At 47.1% G+C, this 23953-nt stretch overlaps 1 protein-coding gene across 3 annotated transcripts; it reads right to left on the bottom strand.

Moving 5' to 3' along the window:
• Positions 1-947: 947 nt before the first annotated feature.
• Positions 948-22767, bottom strand: LOC116949448 (uncharacterized). 3 transcript variants are annotated; one of them, XM_032966805.2, is made up of 10 exons: positions 21826-22767; positions 15929-16016; positions 13262-13419; positions 12385-12583; positions 11040-11172; positions 9672-9707; positions 8460-8582; positions 6776-6809; positions 4555-4573; positions 948-3984 (listed from the first exon to the last, which is right to left on the bottom strand). In XM_032966805.2, the coding sequence occupies exons 2-10, from the start codon at positions 16005-16007 to the stop codon at positions 3896-3898; spliced, it is 870 nt and encodes a 289-aa protein (XP_032822696.2). In that variant the 5' UTR covers positions 16008-16016; positions 21826-22767; the 3' UTR covers positions 948-3895. The 3 variants fall into 3 exon arrangements, with proteins under 3 accessions (XP_032822696.2, XP_075928102.1, XP_032822698.2); XM_076071987.1 differs by having other exon boundaries at positions 948-3613; positions 15929-16034; positions 21826-22766; XM_032966807.2 differs by having other exon boundaries at positions 948-3613; positions 21826-22762.
• Positions 22768-23953: the final 1186 nt, after the last annotated feature.

The raw sequence follows: 23953 nt of genomic DNA on the forward strand, positions 1-23953 counted from the left end.
ATCCTGCCGGCGACTTGAGGACGATACGCGTCATTGTGGGTCGCCAAATACACCTGAGTGTCTGAGTGCGTGAGGGGCTTTGAATCAAGTTGTGACCCAGGTTACGGAGCATCTGATCGAAGGGACAGAAGACATTGATTCACCCCTTTTGACTGCAGCTACAACAGCAGAATCCCAGGGGGTAAATCGCTGGGCTTCGACGCCTCAATGGAGTAGGTGGTAGCCACGATTTGGGATTTATCGGTGACAGAAGAATCTTCGCCGCTGGTCCTAAGTAGACTCCAACACCACGCCCGGCCGCCTTTGTCTCCCTAGTGGCGATATTTACGCATCGCACCACTCATTTGAGGCCAAGTCGACCTAGCGGAGGCCCAGGACCGGTGCAGATAATCGTCACTGGTATTCACTGAGCGGGAATCGAACTCGGGCAGCCGGGTTCATTGCGCAGCGCGCTGACCGCTGCACCGCCGCTCCCCTCTCCCCGCACTCATGGCGAGATGTGGCTCCCTGAGTCGCCGTGGGAAGGTGGCTCTCTGTGGCCGGCAGACCAAGAAGATTTTAACTAAAATTACACAGCAGGCTACGCGATCTTTTGCCCACCGAGTATACGCAAACAGTTGATATATAATGTACCAACAAATGATCAGTTGCGCACAAATATAAACAGCACAAATATTTTCAAAAATGTAAGTGACCCTGTGGCCTTTAAAGGAACAATATATGTGACAATTTGGGTAATGACCCTTCTTCATCGCACTGAACAGGGGCCTCACTCGTTATTTGAATTTGGTAATTCAGGAAATGAATACATGTTCACAATTCCTCAACCTTACAAGCAAACTCATTTCGAGGAGACAATACATTTGACTCCTGTCACCGCAAGGATCTCTCCGCTGGTGCAGAACTCAGAGGTGTGTGTGTGGTTGCCCAACAGAGGTGCGTGTGTGTGTGGTTGCCCAACAGAGGTATTTATTTGAATGTAACAGTGATCATAGGAACTGTGATTCAAATTTAACTATAAACGATATACATAACATATACGACCAAACTTTGCAGCCACAGCTGGCTGCATGAGTCACTCCATAACAGCAGGAGTATCAGTAGCAGTATCAAACATTTTCAATACATCTTTAAAGATCAGCACACTATAATCAAAACTCAAGATCATACTTTGCAGCGCTCATCCGGAACGATACATTTGATTTCAGGCCATTCTGAATAGCAGTGGCAGCTCGGGGTGTACAACTCTAGAGCAGTTTTGAGTGAAGATCTCACAGGTAGTGATACAAGTTGCAGTTTATTGGTGATAGCATTCCAGACCCTGGGGGCATCAATAGAAAAGGCCCTTCCTCCAGTATTTGTACGGCAATAAGGAATGTGAAACTGGTAAATGAGCGAGGACCTTAGGTTATGTTTGTTCTTCGAAACAGTGAGGAGATCCAGCAGGTAGTCTGCTGATTTTTTTGTAACTAATTCGTGAATAAATAATATCTGATGCACAAGCCGTCAATCATTAAGAGAAGTTAAGTTTGACCCAATGGAGAGATCGGAGTGGTGGGTCCTATATGGGCAGTTCAATGCAAATCTTAAGGCCGAATGATAAATTGAGTCAAGCTTATTCAGTATAGTACTGGGGGCTGATTTATATACGATGTCACAGTTATCAAGTAGAGGCAGTATGGTAGCTTTTATCAATTCCAAGCGGAACATAGTGGGGAAGCAGTGCTTGTGTCGATACAGAAAACCAATTTTTTATTGTGTCTACCAATATAATGAATGTGATCTTGAAAAATCAGTTTTGAATCAAACATGACCCCAAGATATTTATAGATCTTGACTTGCTCTATTTGATGATTATTTAAGGAATATAATTGGGGAAAAATAACTTCCTGCTTTCGTCCTGTTGAGAAGCATAGCACCTTGGTTTTGGAGGTATTCAGGACTAGTTTAAGAACAACTAGCTGATGTTGTAGTTTGTTGAAATCACCCTGGAGCTTAGCAATTACGTGATCCGGAGAGCGGCCAGCAGTAATCAGTATCGTGTCATCTGCAAAGAGATTTACCCTGGAATGATCCAGGTCAGTGCCCAAGTCATTGACATAAAGTGAGAACAAGAGGGGGCCGATGATGGAACCCAGTGGAACGCCTTTTGTTATCTTAACACTGTTTGACCTCCAACCATCTGTGAATACAGTTTGGGTGCGAGAAGAGAGGTAACTTTTTAACCATTCCCTGCGTGTTTGGAGAAATGGAGGCAACTTAGTTTACTAAGCAGGGTGTTGCGGTCCACTGTATCAAAGGCTTTGAACAAGTCAAGAAAAAGACAGGCGCAGTACTGCTTATTATCAAGGCCACTGTAAACGTGATTCAGAGAGTATAATGCAGCAGATGTGGTGCTGTATTTTTTTCGGAACCCAGATTGGTTTCGATGTAATTTTGGGTGTATGGCAACGTGTGAATAAATTAGGAAATGGTTTGGAATATCCAAACTACCAAAGAGAACAGTAATTATTGATGGTGAATGAGGCCTCAGGAAAATATTATTGTAGGCTGTTTCAGTATAAAAGTTTTATGCCACTTATGGGTTTGTTTATTCATTTTAATTAATACTTTTTTCTGAGGGTTTTCATTTATTTAATTGTTACAAATAGGATTTAGTCCTTCATGTGATTATGTATAAAGTTATTGTATAGTGTTGTGAAATGCAATTAGCATCAATGACTCCGCTGTATAAAATGAAATTAAGATTTTAAAAAGGCCGAATTGAATGGTGTTCGTTTAAGAGAAATGTCACATTTGGTACAAATATTTTACTGATATTAGAGCTTTGTGTAGTTTTATTTACACTCCGAATTGTAAAGGATTAATTGAATGACCTGCTAGAATCTTAACACGTAGATTAAAGAACATGTGAATATTTATATTGAACTTCTTTCGCACCGTACGTAGCCAACCGTGCTAAGTGGAGGTGTGGGCATTCGCAGGTGCGGAGTGTGAGGAGACACTCGCCCCTGTCATAGGAATGTGGAATTTCGACCAGTGTTTTCAGGACTTCAACGTGCAGATGTTCATTTGACCAGAAAATAACTGACTTGTAAACAAAATGGGGTGCTTATCAGCTGTCATCTTACAAAGGCGGCGGTCATCTGCCACGCTTACGTGTGCGTGCGGTAGTGTCGTGGTTAGTACGCTACGCTAGGAACCCGGAAACCAGAGTTCGATTCCCACTCACAGCCACCAAACCCAATGTGATGATTATCTGAACCCCTAAGTCGACTCGGCCTCAAATGAGCACCTGGTCCAGTGCATAAACATGGCCACTAGGAAGACAAAGGCGGTCGGTCGCGATGCTGGCCGCCCACCCCCTTGTGTGCCGTGCCGGCCTTCATAGCTGCTCGCTTACAGCACTTGCCCCAACAGTCTTTTAAGGTTATATGGAGGATCTTTGTCTTTGGTGAGATCAGCCCCAGCCTAGGCGGGGAGGCGGGGAACAGTGAGAAGCTCGTGAAGGTCACGCCCTCCCCTCACATGGTGCAGGTCCAGCTCCTGTTGAGGGAGACCTCCTCCTCCTCTTCGGGTTGCTTCTTCAGCCTGAAGTGGAGAAACTTGAGGGCTACACAAAACAATGCACGAAAGCAAATGTGAGTGTCCACGCATCAACGTGTACACACACAGCAACGAGAGGCGTTTACCAACCGTCGAGGAGCCAGTGGCCAGGCACGTATAGTGGTCGAGATGACCTGGTGGCTCCAAGGTCAGAGTGCTGAGCCAACATTGCTGTTGCCTGGGTTTGAATCCAGGCAGCTGCCTGTGATTAAACTGGCAGACTGATGCCCACTTGTAGGCCCGAGCTGGGTCCAACGTTTGCCTCACAAAGACAGCTTCTACCTGGGCTCTACTGCCACAGGGCGCATTGTGGCAAACTGAATGGGAGGTTCCATGTAAATATTAAGACATTAGCAACAGACGCTCCATCAGAATCTTCTGCAGGCCAGTGGCAGCGGTTGTGAGAGATGGAGTGCCAAAGTCAGTTATCGGCAGCATCATTGTAGCAAGACGCAGGCTTTAAAACCAGAGCTATGGAGTTTTAAACAATGTCCTGAATGGTTAAAGGTGCATTTAATAATTGCTGTACTATATCATTTGGATTATATGTTTCACTCTTTCCCCACGTTAGTAAAACAAGTTTGGGGTGCGTCTTACATCTGAGATTGTTCAATAATCCTCAGAATAGTTGACAACTCACTGGGATGGAAATATACCTCACGTGGAGCAGCAGGTGACGTAGAGGATTTTTTGTTACCATTAATTGTAATGGGATGCCCACTGCTACAATAAGGTCACCCTTCACATTACGATCTCTTCACGACTGAACATTCAAGTGAAGGAAGCAAGAAAAGGGGATGGAGGAGGGGTTAGCAGGAGTTCAAGAAATCTTGGCAAGGAATACTTGCTCCCATTTAACCCGTTCTGAAAAATTCCTGCAACTTTTTAATAGTAGTGTTCAAATTCTTAGCTCTTTCGGTAAAGTCACGTTGAATGGAAACAACTTACCACTGTCTTCATCCCCAATCTGCAACATAATAATATTGAACTTTAAAGAAAAGTAACCACAAAAAATACACAGGCCGTATGCAACTGCTTTGGGATCGTGTCTCTAACAAACAGCGCAACGTCTGCTGTTCACACACCAACTATTTACAAGTCCGACTGCGGATATTTAACTCGGATGTATGTTATTTGAGAAGGATTATGAAATAACTAAAACGTTAACAATAACCACTTAATAAAGTGTTCATTTGTATTTGTTTTTGTATTGTTGTTGTAACTTTCTGACCCGTTCCAACTGGACATCTGTGAAAAAAAGCTTCATGGCTCATCGGATTTCTCCTGCAGTCTAAATAAAGATCCTGATGTTGATTCTTCAGCAGTGGCATTTGGAAATCCTCTTCACTTGAGAGAGATCCACACAAACAATCCCTCCACTGCTTTCCCAACTCTCTCATTGTCTGTTTTTGATGTACAAATCATAAACTTCCTGTTTACTGAATTCATGCTTCCATTGCATTTATGACACCTTGAATCATGTTTGTGACATGTTCTCTATTTTGTTTGCTAATGGTTTTACAGCAGGAACCGGGCCACACAGCAGGAGGTGAGAGCGGTGAGTCCGCGCGTGGCCCACCAACTCATTATTTCATTATTTACCACTTCCATCCGCGCCTCTTTCCCGCACCGCGCACTCAGTCACGTGGTGTTGGTAAGCCCACAAGCTCTAACCCCCTAGTAGCCACAATGAGTAAGCCCACAAGCTGACCCCTAGTAGCCACAATGAGTAAGCCCACAAGCTGACCCCTAGTAGCCACAATGAGCAAGCCCACAAGCTGACCCCTAGTAGCCACAATGAGTAAGCCCACAAGCTCTAACCCCTAGTAGCCACAATGAGTAAGCCAACAAGCTGACCCCTAGTAGCCACAATGAGTAAGCCCACAAGCTCTAACCCCTAGTAGCCACAATGAGTAAGCCCACAAGCTGACCCCTAGTAGCCACAATGAGTAAGCCCACAAGCTGACCCCTAGTAGCCACAATGAGTAAGCCCACAAGCTGACCCCTAGTAGCCACAATGAGTAAGCCCACAAGCTCTAACCCCTAGTAGCCACAATGAGTAAGCCCACAAGCTGACCCCTAGTAGCCACAATGAGTAAGCCCACAAGCTGACCCCTAGTAGCCACAATGAGTAAGCCCACAAGCTGACCCCTAGTAGCCACAATGAGTAAGCCCACAAGCTGACCCCTAGTAGCCACAATGAGTAAGCCCACAAGCTGACCCCTAGTAGCCACAATGAGTAAGCCCACAAGCTCTAACCCCTAGTAGCCACAATGAGTAAGCCCACAAGCTGACCCCTAGTAGCCACAATGAGTAAGCCCACAAGCTGACCCCTAGTAGCCACAATGAGTAAAAAACAAACGTCGCTGGAGAGCTTCTTTGAAAAGGGGCAAAGACGCAATGATGACCCCCCCCCCCCGCCCGGTCTGTCTTCCACAAAACCGGTCCCTTGTGCCAAAAAGGTTGGGGACTTCTGTTTTACAGGGTTCTGTGCATTCTATATTTTGTTTGGTATTTTCCTATCCTTTCACACCTTTCCTTTACCAACACACTTTTCGTGGTTTCAGATCCCTTGCCGTCTGTTTATTTTTATTTACCCCCCCCCACTTTCACTCCAATGCCAATCATGTTTGTTTGCTGCATAATATTCTACAGGAGACTGTTGACATATCAGCTGTCGAACAATTCCACAGTGATTCCGAAGAACCATCCCCAAGGGCTACCAGGCCCCAGGAGTGCCGGTACAGCACTGTGCGCGGTCCACGGATGGACTTGGTCCACTAACTGGGTTGCGTTTGTGGATTGAATTCATCTGTGTGGAACTGTGAGAATTTCCCCTCTTATGCGTGGGGTGTCTACTAACACTCAGGTTAGGTTACTTCTACAACTTTGAGGCTTTACTCGGTAAATCGTTGGCATTGTGATTCTAAATTACAGATTGCAGCTTTAATTAACTAAAAATAGCTACTCTCTCTGAGCTCTGCAGAAGTGGCATCGCCTGCGACATCAGCCTTCTGTGTATTTGTCTGCTCTAAGTCAGTAACAGCGGCGAATGTGGTGATGATTTGTGCTTTTTGTTTTGAAAATGTTCTGCGCTGTGTAAGAACTGGATGGTCGTTTCTGTATCAACAACTTTCACTCAGCACATTAAACAAGCTCCGACGGTTACCTGCACGGCTGAAGCCATGTCCTCTTGCTGAAGACTGCAAAAGATAAGGGTAAACAAATACCGATTGTGTAAATCACAGTTAATATACTCAACAAGTCCAATTCAAAATCAGAATCTTTATTTAGACTGGAGGAGGTATTCGATGAGCTATGAAGCTCTTTTTAACATATGTCTAGGAGGGCGGGTCACCAAATTAAAACAACAAACAATACAAAAAACGATAGGAGTGCAAAGTATAGAAAGGGTAAGAAAGTCACTAAAAGTAAGTAAATAAAAATGAATAAAGTATATAACTACAAATTGCATGAGTACATACATTCTTAAATCTTGGCTGAAAGTTTTCGTGACTGCAGGAATTAATATTCTTGGGTCTTTCGGTAAAGTCACGTAGATAGGTTCAAAGAAAATAACAAAAAATAACGAAAAAACTACGACGTTTCGATGGCAACACAAGCAATCGTCATCAGGAGGAAAAAATAGCGGGAAAGCTGCTGTTATTTTCAGTGAACCTATCTACGTGACTTTACCAAAAGACCCAAGAATATACGTACATTCTTGCCGATTTTTCAATACTAAATGCAGCTTGGGCAGGTAGCAAAACACCAAGACAAGAACAGTCCCTCAACATAATTGTACATTAAAATTGAACCATCGATACATGCGCAAGTTAAAAGTCATATGTGTGGCTTATTGTTCAAATGAGCATTGAAGCAGTGCTCATTCTGTTTAAAGTCTTGAGCCAGTAGTGGAAGTTCTACAATCCTATTGCAGGACTGAGTCTCTCACCAGGACAAGCACTACTGACTTGCCCACAAAGTTGTACAAGGTAGTACTTATTTTATGAAACCTGGAGATACGATGGGTTGAGTCAATTCCAAAATTAAGATTCGAACTTGCGACCTTCTGATTGCGAGCCCCTCGCTTTCCCGCAGACCCACCGTAAGCATACACACATGCGTAGCCGAATAGTGGAGGACGTCATGTCACTCAGGGGGGTGAGAATGGATGACGTCAGGTTACGGGGATATAAGGGGGAACCCGTGACGTAGAGCGGGTCGTCGCGAAGGGCCAGGAACGGAGAGCGTTAGGGAGTCGGGATCCAGGGTAGGGGGAATCAGCACCATGCGAGAGTGAAACTTCACCCGGCCGACCGAGTTGGATGATCCCTCGGTCGGTGCTGGGGGAAGATCACGTATAGCCTGGGTGGAGCTAGGGACCTCCCAGTACCCTTTCTCTTGGGGGAGATATTAGGGTTGTCACATGTTAGGCGTAAGCCTTTAATAAGTTACCGACAGTATCCCTAAATAAACCTTGGCATCCGCCCCTACTCAAGAGCCGTGTCAGCGTCGTCAGTTGCACCTCAACACATGTCCTGTTTGAGAACTGTGTCACGTATGCATGTGTGCGCCGTTGATTATTATCCTGACAATGTGCATCTCGAGCACAACTCATGAACCTGGATATATTTCTAGCAAGAGTGGCAGTACTGTAACTGGTCTTTACACAACCACAAGCGTGAAACCATAAATCTTATTTCATCTCTCTAAATAAATTAATCATTATTGGTGGGTAATATTTAATTCTTGCTTCTGACAAATAAGGAAATGCGTTCACTAATAAGTTGGAGTCTTTATAACGTGTAAGATGTATTCACAACAGAATGTGTGGAAGGCAGACAGCTTACTTGTGTGTGTATTTGAGAAGACTCTTGCACTCCTTGCATCCACATTTACTAAGAGAGGTTGCGTGCACTGTGAATCCGTGGTTGGAATTCACGCAAGGGGCACGGTTGACTCTCCTCCCTCCACTTTAGAGAGAGAGAAACACAGGAAGAAGTGTGAAGTCAGGGCTACTCGACAAGCCACAGATTTTATTATCATGGCAAACTTAAAAAATAAATGATACCTATGACTTCATTACTCTTACAACTATCAGTTTTAGCGATTATTTTAGTGTTTAAAATAAGCGATTGAGAATAAAATCTACATACACTGCTCACTTCGGCCAATGGCCAAATGTGTCAAGAGTGTGGATGCGTTGTTTGGTTTAGTGTTTGTCTTCGTGTCTTCACCCCAACTCTACAGGGTCGTTTGTTTAGAAGTAAACGCATTAATTGCTGATAGTTGTGTTATGCCAGAAGGACCATGATACCTGCAACATCACCTCTTATATATTTGTTCCTTTTAGGGGAGTGTTATTGACAGACTCGTTGAGTTTTTTTTTCTTCTCGAAGTTAGAGGTAAAGTCTCGTATCCAACACGGCTTGCACCTCCACACCAATAATGAGTAAATGTCATAATCCTTTAGTCCAGATAAAGTGGCTTACAGACCTTGGCAATGACATGGCTATAGCATGGCTATAGACGGCACACACCACTGAGTAATACACTGGGAGATGTTCTGTACGACCTACACTAGACAGTGCAGATACAGTTGATAGTGTTTGAACACGTTAAATCTCAATTTAACACGTAGGCTTTCGCGACCAATATTATTCATAATATAGGTTTTTGGGTTAGATCGCGTTATTTATAAATGTGTCGTAACCCTCCACCACCCGACACGGCCAATCAGCAAAAAGTGTCACGTTGATAAAAGACAAATAGATCACTACTTTAGCCCACCGGTGTGTTGCAGAGTGAATCCACAACATTTACAGTTTGAGTACGACGTTTCGCTGGTAATTGCACCCAGCATCATCGGGCAATTCGCCAGAATAGTAAAGCCCCACTTGCTCCCGGTCTTAAAATAGAGCAGCAGGGTGATGTAATCATTTAACTCATTCAGGTGCTCAAAATAACTATTCTCATGGGTGCGGAGGAATTGTGAGCTCACAAACGCGCACAAGGAAGCAACCAATAACCACAGGTCTTCAGACTCCGTGAATCAGACTTACATGTTTCTGCTTTCACCCGTTGGCTTTGGCTTAGGCCTGGTTAGAAAGAGCACGGACGATCTGTTAAAGTTGTAAGCTTCTGATTTGAGGTTTGTACAACAGTCAAATCAGTATCACTGTGAGCAGGGTCAATGTGCATGTCAGCAACCATTCATACTGCCCATGTCTCGATGAATGTTTAAGCTGGAGGTGTGTTCTGTATTGCGTGGTTGTATTGCAATAATGCCGTATGCCAATTCATCTGGGCCACATCATAAAACTGTGTATTTGGCTGCGCTAATTTATTTCTAAACAATTCATATCGCCCGAATTTAAATGAAATAAAGTTTTCGGCTGATTTAAAAACGAATCAAATATTGGGGCAAATGAGTGACATGGTACAGATGCAAAACATTGCATTGCATGCAATTTATAACATTCAGGCAATCAGAAGAGGGATTACACTGGACGAGAGGGAAGCCCCATCCTACAGACGAGGTTATCTGAGATTTCCCATCGGCTCAGTCGTTAAATACCAGCAGGCCTTGGAGGCCAGCCACTCATGACACCTCTTGGCGACACTGCCGATGAGCGAGTCGAGCACTGTAACCCAGCGCCAATGACACCGAACGCTACCCCGGTACTCAGAAGACCTCCACACAATCTGCGTGCAGCTACGGAAAAAGGAGCGGTGCTGGAGGCACTAGAGGCACGATGATAATCGGATAACTTCCCATGCCTACCAGCGCACTTACGTAAGGGAAGTTTTTGAGGCAAAGAAATGGGTCTTGTATATGTGTTTCTCTCCCCGTGGTTGCGTGGATTTTTATCCGGATCCTCCGGTTTTGCCCTCTACATTTAGAAACATGCATTTACATTATTTGGTTGCTACTATAAATTTCCACATATGATATTAGTCACTTCAATGACTTATCCTGCGTGACCAGTTCACCTCTGAAGAAAATCTGAATAATTCAGTGGGCTTTACCTGGTAGATTAGCTTACATACTGCCCCAGGTACTCATTTGTGTTCACCTGGGGAGGCCAAGAACCAGTTCAGATAATCGTCACTGGTGTTAGCAGTGAGCGGGAATCGACCACAGGTCGCCAGGTTCGTAGCACAACACGCTAATCGCTACACGACCACTCCCTATTTGATTCAGCCTCAAATGAGTACTTGGTGCAGTGTGTAAACATCACCACTTGGGAGACAAAGGCGGCCGGGCGTGTGCTGGCCACCCACCCCCTCGTGTGCCGTGCCGGCCTTCATAGGTGCTCCCTAACAGCACTTGACCCAACATCCACATCCAGACATACAGACAAACAACGGAAGCATTCTAAAGACTTTTTAGAACTGCTTCATGATGCCTGCCCCATTGCTTGGCTTACCTTAACCAGTAGCGAGCCACAATAACCGTGATAATGATCACAACTACAACTAAAACGAAGGCAACAATTATCGTAGTCGGGGGCTTGGGTGTGGGCTTGGGCAGAGGCTGGATTAGATCGGATTTTTTTTTTACTGCAAATATATGAAGAAACAAAAATACAGACATGTTAGGGAAATAGAATAAAAAGATTGGATTTAGTTTTAAATTTCACCTAAAAACTCTTACACATGTTCAATTATGGATACAAGTATGACTTCGTCTGAAAGCTTTGCTAAAGTCAATTAAATCTGCATACCGATTCGTCTCCCAACCTGCTGGTCGTAAATGTGAAATCAAAAGGTCAATACAGCTGTGAGGACTCCCTGCTGCGAAACGGTTGTGCTATAGTCTCAACAAAAGGGGAATGATTATTTTGATTCAAAGATTTCATGACTGCAGGGATTCCCTTCTATGTGACTTTACCGAAAGAACCAAGAATATGGTAATGATGATGTCGGCTATTGTGTACTGGTGTCACGGTCCAAATAGGCGGAATTTGAAAAATAACTCCCAAATTACTTTATCTGTAGAAAATGGAAATTCCTCCGATAAAGATATGTAAAGCGCCACAAACTACGTGGTCAAAGATTATGTTAAATAGTGTAGGGACCAGAGGACATCCCTCTTGCACACCAAGGTGAACAAGGAATGACTCTGACTCTTAGCCACACAGCTTTACCTGGGCCTGCCCATCATCATAAAGGTTCTTAATGATTGTGAGCAGAAGGTAATGGACGCCGAAATTACAAAGAATTGATGGCATCTTAGACCTTGACCAGGTAAATTTCTAAGCAGATGCAGGTCCTGTTAAAATTATCTACACTTCAGCTGTAGTAGATGGACAATTAATATGGCATCCGTGCAGGACAACCCCAGCCTGATACCACATTGAGGCTTTGCAAGCCTCTAATCAGCGTGCCTGGCAAGGCGATTTTTACTAATTCTTGCTAGGATCTTTCACGGCATACTGAGAGAGATGCACCAGTAGTTGTTACAATCAGCACGGTCCCCCTTCTTGAAGTGGGGACCACCAAGGAATCCTTCCATTTCTGCAGAACCCATCCTGTGGTCCAGATAGTTGTGATGTCATATAGAGCAGTCTGCACACAATGCAACCCTCCTTGAGCAGTTTGCTGGAGATCATCTCTGCCCAGTGCTTTTCCTGGTCTCAGATTCTGGATAGCTCTCTGTACTTCCTCAACATCATCATCAACATAATTATCACGATGCACAGCTCACAACACAGATGTAAATGTGTCATCTCCAAACAGTGGATGTTCAAGGTGTTCTGAGGCAATAGCCACCATCATAAGGCGACACGTGGAGCTGTAGGGTGGCCTGGCCCTCTGAGTATATGGGCAGAAGCAGCACATCACAGAGATAGGTGCCAGTGTCGGACACCAGCACGTCCCGCAGGGAGATGGAGGCATTGCAGGACGTGATGTTGCCTATCCAGTCGGCGCGATGGTCGTGGGCTATGATGGAGTAGTCCATAGTCAGTATCTGTAAACACAGAAGGACGTTTTATTGAAACACTCGCAGCCAAGGAAGCTGAGAAGTCTCAATGGCAGCCACCTACAAACATATAATCAGATTCTGTAAAAGGGCAATGCATTGCCATGACTGTTGTGCCAGACCTTTGTAAACTATAGAAAATCCTTTGACTCGGTTGATGCAGGCACCTCTGATTAGCACTGTCGGCTACATACGGTGCAAACTAAATCCAACATACATACATGCAGACATCCACCATCTAAAAAACCAAGGCCTAAATAAACACATATGGGTATCGTGAAAACCATTTACAAAAGCAGCCACACTGAGATTGCATGAAGAAAGTCCCAAAATGCATATTGAGAGGGGAGTCAGACAAGCTGAGTTTTCACACAATTATTAATCGTGATATTTTGCACGTTCTGAAAATAGGATAGCGGAAATGAAGGCAAACGACAGTGGTGGTCAAAGGCGGGAACAAGTAAAAAATGACATCTACGAGGAGATGATGAGATGAAATGGGCTACTTTCTGGAGCCAGATGGAGAATTCTATCATACGACCGTCTGGGGAGGCCGACATGCAGTCGTGGGTTGACCCTGGCTGACAATGACTGCAGTTGACCTCCGGAATGCGCGACTGGCTTCATTGTGTGCACAGACTGCCGAGTTGGGGATACCGTACTGGCCTTCGCACGCTGTGGGCGGTCGATTCTCCACCACTCCACCACCGTGATGAGCTGCTGCTGGGCCTCACACTGGTAGGTGCAGCTCAGTGTCGCCACAGCTCCAGCTGTGACAAACACGTCTCCTGGCGCGCGCACTTCCAACCCACGGCTGGGTAAAACTATTAACAACAAACGAAACCATTATTATTACTACCACTTTGAGTCTTGACAAACAGTAGTACAATATTTTGTCCCCCCCCCCCCCTTAAGGGCTGGGATTCAGTCAAATTAAGGGCAACAACGAATGTCTTTTGTTTGGCGTGTGTTGTGTCATCATTGTTTGACTGGGCAGAGACCATAGAGTCACTACGCTGGAGAAGCAGGTTGCATCATCGGTAACCACCTGCATTCAAATGGAAGATCTCAGCGGTGCTAACCTGTGAGCCACTATACCACCTCTCACATCTGGTGTAGCTAAATAAACGGGAGTGATTATGGTGCACAGTGGGTTAAAGATTTGTTTCTATTTGTAAGTAGACATGTGGCTGTTCGGGCACTTAGGCAAAGCATTGAGCTCTTGGTACAGAATAGCAACAAACTTCAAGTTTCATGTATTAGGTATAACCCTGTGAGCTACGCGGCTCTTGAGTCAGGTGCAACCGCAACAAACAAAATATGAACAAAGAACATCTTAAAGCGATGACGCGCAACAGAAACATCCTGGACAAACCAGCAAATCTTCCAGAAAAAAAAAACACCGTATTACAACGCTGTGTGCAAAAATCCCAGTGTGATGCAAGACACACAATAACAACCATGAGACAAGTTTAAATCCTTGAGCCCCAAACATTCCACCACTAAAAGTTAGTTATACTTTTATCAATAAACACCTCAATCGAGACCCAAACATCGCATCTCCTGACTTTACCATTCCTTGAATACACTGTTGTATCATCAACAGCATCGGAACGTCAACAGACCGATGTGCACGTCTTCACGAATGGAAAATGAAAGGCCATGCAAACCAAACGACGACCTACATCGTGACTTGTGCTTCTATGGAGGCATAGCACAACGACACGAACTCTCTGCTCAAGCCCCTCTCGTGGCGAGCAGACCTCGACACTGGCATTTAGCTCATGAGCATACTGCCATCATACGCAATACTAGATTAATATAAACTGTCTAAAGTGGATTGTAAATTTGTTATAATGAACCCTGCGTTAGTTATCTTAACATACAAGTATATATGTGGATTGTCAACTTTGTCCAGGAAACCTCTCTCTCTATTTTACCAATCCACAAGCCACGATTTTTAAACGGCGGATGAAGTGAATTAGTAAAATATCAATGGCAGCGCTCATAAAACCCACAAGTGCCTGCATCCGTGTGTAGATGTGTACACATGTCAATGTGTCTGTACACACTGCGTAGCAAGTAACTAGGCTGGCCACAAAGCGAGCAGCGTACAACAATCCGTTGCTGGCCACTGTACAAACATCCAAATGCCCAGGAGACGAGACGGACCACATCGCTTTGGAGGCAGCGTTCTGCACACAAAGTAAGCGGGCAACTGCGGCCAAACTGGTTCTGAGCCACGGTTGCCGTGCAAGCGCGCGCGTGTGCGCGTGTGCTAGGCTACAACTGAAGCTGGTTTGTGCAATACGCAAAGAGCGAAGCGCAAAATCATGTTGGGGATGGTCGACTGTGAATTATGATGACGACAACAGGGCGATTTTCTAAAATAGAGGGGGCTTACCAGCGCCCATGTTCCTGCACTCACCATCCCCTCTCTCTGGCGACCAATGTGTGTGGGATTTAACCGCGCAAACTTGGAACTGAACCAGCGTCTCGGTGCAGCGGCACGCTGCTGGAAATGAGCATTGAGACTCGGTGAACAGTTCCTGGATCAAGGGCATTATTGATATATTACGAACAAAATATGATGCTCAGGCAGACCGCTCCATAGGAATCAGTCGTTACGTATTTGTTTTACTGATAGTATTGATGGGAATTGTACTCAAACGCCCTTCATAAGATGCGTGAGACAATTGTGAATGTTGTTTTTATAGAAGCTGGTGATCTCGATAACTTGCAGCCTTTGCGCCAATGTTGGTGAAACAGTGACCAGTGTTGGTGAACTTACTGGGGCCACTCATCACACGAGTCACGTTTGTTCCAACCTATTACTACTCTGTTGAGATTGTTCCGTTGTTCGTGATAGGCAGTGCATTACAAACAGTGCCGACTTTAGCAAACACGACGTAATATGAAGAAAACCAAACTGTGACCAAATAACTGTCACGGTACAGTACTCTGTCGTGGGTAGCAGAACACAGTGCAAGATAGTATATTGTTGTACTGCGCATCTATGCCACCAGGTCTAGGCTCCTTGTCTTTACAAACCTTTACGACCCCCCTGAGCCAGACGGCGTGAGGTGACCATCATCCAGAAGTGGACTGATGAACAGCTGTTGTACATGATGTATTCTGCAAACACAAGTCGCCTGTACAAAATACACCGACTCTTATCGGGAATGTTTTTGCAAACAGACATTGAAATACTGTTTGAAGATGGTTTCCACATCAGAGCTGAAGACGATCATGTCTGTGGTGTGTCATCTGTCAAGCTGTGTAATTAGAGGATTCCAGCAAGAAATCAGTAGAGGAGGCGAGGGGGGAGTTTACCAGAGCCAGACACGACCAATGTGAAGAGCCTCAGGGACACAGTGGAAAGCCACGGGGCTGGGGGCCTCGCTCTGTCCATTGGCGCAGCCTGCACACAGACACAGCACTGTGAGTGGGCAGCGATGTGTGAATGGGGGGAGATCACGGAGCGACTCGGGCCACCCACGGTGCATAGCGCGGCTCAAGGATAAACATCTCTGTTCTGATGCATTATACGGATCAAAATTATAATTCTTATTCAGACTGCTGCAGGAGGAGGAATCCGATGAGCTATGAAGCTCTTTTTGTTCACAGATGTCCAGTCGGGGCAGGTCAGCAAGTTACAGATGGACCCCCAGAAATGTTGGGGGTCTGTCTCACTATTTGACTTGGCTTTTGGGTCGTTTAGAAAAAAAATAAGACAAGGATAAAATGTACATTTACCTTCACAATTGTATGATGGTACTGTTGAAATCATTCACAGTCAAGTATCTGCAGAATTATGCTAATTTGTTTCACTGGTAAATACATTTAAAATATATACTGCAATTCGTTTCTATCCAGTACCACTCAAACTTTTTCTCTCCATTCACTTGATAAAATCTGTTGAGTGTACAGAGTATAGACCGAGTGGCATCAAGGCAGTGTAGAACATACCACATACCTTAACTGCAAAGTATGTATTCCAATCACATCACACATTGGAATCTCTACGTTTTCTGCTGGGCATAGAATATATTATTTACATATATTTGTCACGATATGCGCCACAAACACTCGATTGTTGACCCAAGCAACGCCAATAGCAGAATGCAGAAAGGACCAAAGGAATTAACTGTCACGAATCTATGTTTCAAATGTTTTTTTTAGACTAGTTTGACGTTTAGCTGTAAATACAACAGGAATGTGTACATATTTGTTAAAGCAATGTCTATGTTCTGCACACAGCTATGTACAGAGTTATGTACCCTGCATCACAGCTGAAAAGGTGACCTGGAATGTGTAAATGCTTGGTCTATAATGGAGAATTCAAAGAGACAAGCTTACGTGTCACGACAAAGATCCCCCGTATAGCCTTAGACCTTTGGGACAAGTGCTGTTAGCGAGCACCAATGAAGGCACACGAGGGGGTAGGTGGCCGCCTGTTATCTCCCCAGTGGCGATGTTTACTCGTTTGAGGCTGAGTCGACGCGTCACAACACAAACTACATGGCACGCAGAGACCTCAACTAAAGAGCACGTTTCGCCCACATGGGCAAGAGCGTGACCGCTCAATGGCTGGAGGATCTCATTTAGCAACTGCGATTCATAATTAGCTGATTTTGGGTTGTAGATCGTGGAAGTAGAATGTCAATGTTTAGTTTCAACCGACAGATCCAATCAAATTAAGTTGTCACATGATGGTCAAATGGCAATTGATTTGTTATATCAGCAAAAACAAATGTTTAAAAGTGAGAAACATTGTGACCAGATTTTTTTTATTAAATTACAAACATTTCCTTTCTTTTCAACAATCAAGTTTTGTTGATAAACCAAATCAATCAACACATTTGCCAATTAAGTAACAACTTTATTTGCTTGGCCCTGTCAGTCGGTGGAGGAGGATAAACGGTAGTTGAAAATCGACACGCCGGCACGGCGATATTACCCAAAATAAACCCATTATGAATAATAATTTTGGTCGTGAAGGCCGACGTATAAAATGAACAGTACCAGTGGATTAATAATACAAACACCTGATGCAGTTCGCTGTACCAAGATAGCTCTGCTATGCCAGAGTCCATACGTATTTTTTAAATCATCACAATATCTCCGTCGGCACGTGACGTCTTCCACCATCTGGCTTCAGGTCTTCGCTCGAGTTTCTGACCACCTCGAGGTACCTCTCCTCTTATTGGCTGCCACTGCTGTCGAGGTTAGCTGTGACATCCGTGTATCGTCACGTGGCTCAGTAGAGCGATACAGGCAGCACACACGCGGCAGGAGACCTGGCACGTGACAACTGAAGAGGCCTTCGCTGGCCACTCTGCCCGTCTCGAGCACCACCTGGCCACCTCCACCCTACACCACGCGTCCCGTCCATGGCGAGCATCTCCTCTGCATGATTGTCGGCAATGATTTTTTGCCACGTTTCACAGGACTGCCACATGTTACCGACTGATCGGCCGTGGAATAAGAAAAACGTTCACTTGTAATGTCGAGAGACCGATAAAATGTAGTATTTGAATAATTTTAAAGTACAAACAACACATTCATGTCATATCACCTGTTATGTTTTTGGTTTTTCTATATATATTCAGAATCTGACTGGATGAGGGCCTCCTCACGCCGCGTCAGTCATGTGGAGAGTTCGACCAAGGCTCGACCCCTCGCGTGGGCCTGCCACACACACAGCCCTACCACACACACACAACACTACCACACACACACACACACAGCCCTACCACACACACACACAGCACTACCACACACACAGCCCTACCACACACACACACAGCACTACCACACACACACACAACACTACCACACACACACACAGCACTACCACACACACACACAGCACTACCACACACACACAGCACTACCACACACACACACAGCACTACCACACACACACACAGCCCTACCACACAAACACACACAGCACTACCACACAAACACACACAGCACTACCACACACACACAGCACTACCACACACAGCACTACCACACACACAGCACTACCACACACACAGCACTACCACACACGCAGCACTACCACACACACACACAGCACTACCACACACAGCACTACCACACACACACAGCACTACCACACACACACAGCCCTACCACACAAACACACACAGCACTACCACACAAACACACACAGCACTACCACACACACACACAGCACTACCACACACACACACAGCACTACCACACACACACAGCACTACCACACACACACAGCCCTACCACACAAATACACACAGCACTACCACACACACACAGCCCTACCACACAAACACACACAGCACTACCACACAAACACACACAGCACTACCACACACACACGCTACTACCACACACACACAGCACTACCACACACACACACACAGCACTACCACACACACACAGCACTACCACACACACACAGCACTACCACACACACACAGCCCTACCACACACACACACAGCACTACCACACACACACACACAGCCCTACCACACACACACACAGCACTACCACACACACACACACAGCACTACCACACACACACACAGCCCTACCACACACACATCACTACCACACACACACACACAGCACTACCACACACACACAGCCCTACCACACACACACACAGCACTACCACACACACAGCACTACCACACACACACAGCCCTACCACACACACACAGCACTACCACACACACACAGCACTACCACACACACACAACCCTACCACACACACACAGCACTACCACACACACACAGCACTACCACACAGCACTACCACACATACACAGCACTACCACACACACAGCACTACCACACACACAGCACTACCACACACACACACAGCACTACCACACACACACACACAGCACTACCACACACATACAGCACTACGACACACACAGCCCTACCACACACACACAGCCCTACCACACACACACACAGCACTACCACACACACAGCCCTACCACACGCACACAGCCCTACCACACACACACAGCCCTACCACACACACACACACAGCCCTACCGCACACACACACAGTCCTACCACACACACATAGTCCTACCACACACACACACAGCCCTACCACACACACACACAGCACTACCACACACACAGCACTACCACACACACACACAGCACTACCACACACACAGCACTACCACACACACAGCCCTACCACACACACACAGCACTACCACACACACACAGCACTACCACACACACACAGCACTACCACACACACACAGCACTACCACACACACAGCACTACCACACACACACAGCACTACCACACACACAGCACTACCACACACAGCACTACCACACACAGCACTACCACACACACACAGCACTACCACACACACACAGCACTACCACACACACACACAGCACTACCACACACACACAGCCCTACCGCACACACAGCACTACCACACACACAGCCCTACCACACACACACAGCCCTACTACACACACACACAGCACTACCACACACACATAGCACTACCACACACACACACAGCCCTACCACACACAGCACTACCACATACACACAAATAGCCCTACCACACACACACACACAGCACTACCACACACACACACACACAGCACTACCACACACACACACACAGCACTACAACACACACAGCACTACCACACACACAGCACTACCACACACACACAGCACTACCACACACACAGCACTACCACACACACACAGCACTACCACACACACACAGCACTACCACACACACACACACAGCACTACCACACACACACAGCACTACCACACACACAGCACTACCACACACACACAGCACTACCACACACAGCCCTACCACACACACACACATCACTACCACACACACACACAGCCCTACCACACACACATCACTACCACACACACACACACAGCACTACCACACACACACAGCCCTACCACACACACACACAGCACTGCCACACACACAGCACTACCACACACACACACAGCCCTACCACACACACACACAGCCCTACCACACACACACAGCACTACCACACACAGCACTACCACACACACACAACCCTACCACACACACACAGCACTACCACACACACACAGCACTACCACACACACACACAGCACTACCACACACACACAGCACTACCACACACACACAGCACTACCACACACACAGCACTACCACACACACACAGCACTACCACACACACACACAGCACTACCACACACACACACAGCACTACCACACACATACAGCACTACGACACACACAGCCCTACCACACACACACAGCCCTACCACACACACACACAGCACTACCACACACACAGCCCTACCACACGCACACAGCCCTACCACACGCACACAGCCCTACCACACACACACACAGCCCTACCGCACACACACACACAGTCCTACCGCACACACACACAGTCCTACCACACACACACAGTCCTACCACACACACACACAGCCCTACCACACACACACACAGCACTACCACACACACACAGCACTACCACACACACACACATCACTACCACACACACACACAGCACTACCACACACAGCACTACCACACACACAGCACTACCACACACACAGCACTACCACACACACACAGCACTACCACACACACACAGCCCTACCACACACACATACAGCCCTACCACACACACACACAGCATTACCACACACACACACACAGCCCTACCACACACACACACAGCACTACCACACACACACACACAGCCCTACCATACACACATCACTACCACACACACACACAGCACTACCACACACACACAGCCCTACCACACACACACACAGCACTACCACACACACAGCACTACCACACACACACAGCCCTACCACACACACACAGCCCTACCACACACACAGCACTACCACACACACACACAGCACTACCACACACACACGCACAGCACTACCACACACACACAGCCCTACCACACACACATCACTACCACACACGCAACCCTACCACACACACACACAGTCCTACCACACACACACACATCACTACCACACACACACACAGCCCTACCACACACACACAGCACTACCACACACACACACAGCACTACCACACACACACAACACTACCACACACACACACAGCCCGGCCAAGTGACCAACTTCGCCCTGACCCACAGCGGCCCTCCTCACCTGGTGGTCGCGCACTCCCCTCGCCCGCTCCGCAGAGCCGCGCTGGGCCGCCTCTCCCCCAACTCTCCTGCGTCACGCGCGACTCTCTTGTACCGCAGTTGAATGCTCGACTGCACCTCGTGTGCTCGTTGTGCAATAAACCTGCAGGACTTTGTCCTCCTTTTCTGCAACTGCAGGTACAGTAATTACGTTTTTATGTTGCTGCTGTGCTCACGGCACCACGGATCTCCTGCGTAAAAATAGCCGGGCAACTGGCCAAATGGGATCATCCGCGTAACAAATAAAATAAAATCAAAACTCTCGTCTCCAGTGTGAGAGTGGAGGCGTGTGCTGAGCTGTCTCGGGGTGAGTGCTGAGCTGTCTCGGGGTGAGTGCTGAGCTGTCTCGGGGTGGGTGTGGATCCGTTGCTTCCTCATCCGCCGCACGTCACTTCAAGAAGGCTGCTTCTGTTGTTGCTGTGCGAGCCGAGTGAACCAACGCGCAGGTCCAGACTAATAGAACCCATCTCCTCATTCGAGACCCAAACATCATCGCACACCTCCTGGACTAGAAACTCCTCCTCGAAGGCACGGGAGTAACCATCAACTCCATCACAACATCATCAACAGGCCGATGCGCATATTCACGTCCATGAATAGACAAATAAAGACACGCCACAGTGCAGGAGTGTGATTGTGGCCACGCAACCCACAATGTTGACCATATAGTAAATGACTGTGGTCTGCGCTTCTTCAACAGAGGAACAGAAAACGACACGAAGTCTCTGCTGAAGCCCCCTCGTGGCTCGCACGTCTCGATATTTGTGTTCAACTCCTGAACGATATTGCTGTGTGATGCTGGACTATGTGTGATGCAGGACTATGTGTGATGCAGGACTATGTGTGATGCAGGACTGTGTGTGATGCAGGACTATGTGTGATGCAGGGTTGTGTGTGGCAGGTTGTGTGTGGCAGGTTTGTGTGATGCAGGGTTGTGTGTGGCAGGTTGTGTGTGATGCAGGGTTGTGTGTGGCAGGGTTGTGTGATGCAGGGTTGTGTGTGGCAGGTTGTGTGTGATGCAGGGTTGTGTGTGGCAGGGTTGTGTGATGCAGGGTTGTGTGATGCAGGGTTGTGTGTGGCAGGTTGTGTGTGATGCAGGGTTGTGTGATGCAGGGTTGTGTGTGGCAGGGTTCTGTGTGGCAGGGTTGTGTGTGGCAGGGTTGTGTGATGCAGGGTTGTATGATGCAGGGCTGTGTGTGGCAGGGTTGTGTGTGGCAGGATTGTGTGTGGCAGGTTTGTGTGATGCAGGGTTGTGTGATGCAGGGTTGTGTGTGGCAGGTTTGTGTGATGCAGGGCTGTGTGTGGCAGGTTTGTGTGTGGCAGGGTTGTGTGATGCAGGGTTGTATGATGCAGGGCTGTGTGTGGCAGGGTTGTGTGTGGCAGGATTGTGTGTGGCAGGGTTGTGTGATGCAGGGTTGTGTGATGCAGGGTTGTGTGATGCAGGGTTGTGTGATGCAGAGCTGTGTGGTGCAGGGTTGTGTGATGCAGGGTTGTGTGTGGCAGGGTTGTGTGTGGCAGAGTTGTGTGTGGCAGGGTTGTGTGTGGCAGGGTTGTGTGTGGCAGGTTTGTGTGATGCAGGGTTGTGTGTGATGCAGGGTTGTTTGATGCAGGGTTGTGTGATGCAGAGCTGTGTGGTGCAGGCCCGGATGTGGTTGCAGGGCTGTGGTGTGTGTGGTGCAGGGCTGTGGTGTGTGTGTGGTGCAGGGCTGTGGTGTGTGTGTGGTGCAGGGCTGTGGTGTGTGTGTGATGCAGGGCTGTGGTGTGGTGCAGGGCTGTGGTGTGTGTGGTGCAGGGCTGTGGTGTGGTGTGTGTGTGGTGCAGGGCTGTGGTGTGGTGCAGGGCTGTGGTGTGTGTGGTGCAGGGCTGTGGTGTGGTGTGTGTGTGGTGCAGGGCTGTGGTGTGGTGCAGGGCTGTGGTGTGTGTGGTGCAGGGCTGTGGTGTGGTGTGTGTGTGGTGCAGGGCTGTGGTGTGGTGCAGGGCTGTGGTGTGTGTGGTGCAGGGCTGTGGTGTGTGTGTGGTGCAGGGCTGTGGTGTGGTGCAGGGCTGTGGTGTGTGTGTGGTGCAGGGCTGTGGTGTGGTGCAGGGCTGTG

The sequence above is a fragment of the Petromyzon marinus genome, chromosome 36, assembly GCF_048934315.1.
Source record: "Petromyzon marinus isolate PM22_M1 ecotype Great Lakes invasive population chromosome 36, UKy_Petmar_22M1.pri1.0, whole genome shotgun sequence".
Lineage (NCBI taxonomy): Eukaryota > Metazoa > Chordata > Hyperoartia > Petromyzontiformes > Petromyzontidae > Petromyzon > Petromyzon marinus.

Bases quoted from the DNA above. Each gene is read 5' to 3' on its own strand.
- LOC116949448 (XM_032966805.2), bottom strand. From the start codon at position 16,007: ATGGACAGAGCGAGGCCCCCAGCCCCGTGGCTTTCCACTGTGTCCCTG. The intron at 13,420-15,928 runs GTAAACTCCCCC...TGTTGTTAATAG, and splicing joins ATTGGTCGTGTCTGGCTCTG to TTTTACCCAGCCGTGGGTTG. The intron at 11,173-12,384 runs GTGGCTATTGCC...ATATATTTGCAG, and splicing joins CCACGTGTCGCCTTATGATG to TAAAAAAAAAATCCGATCTA.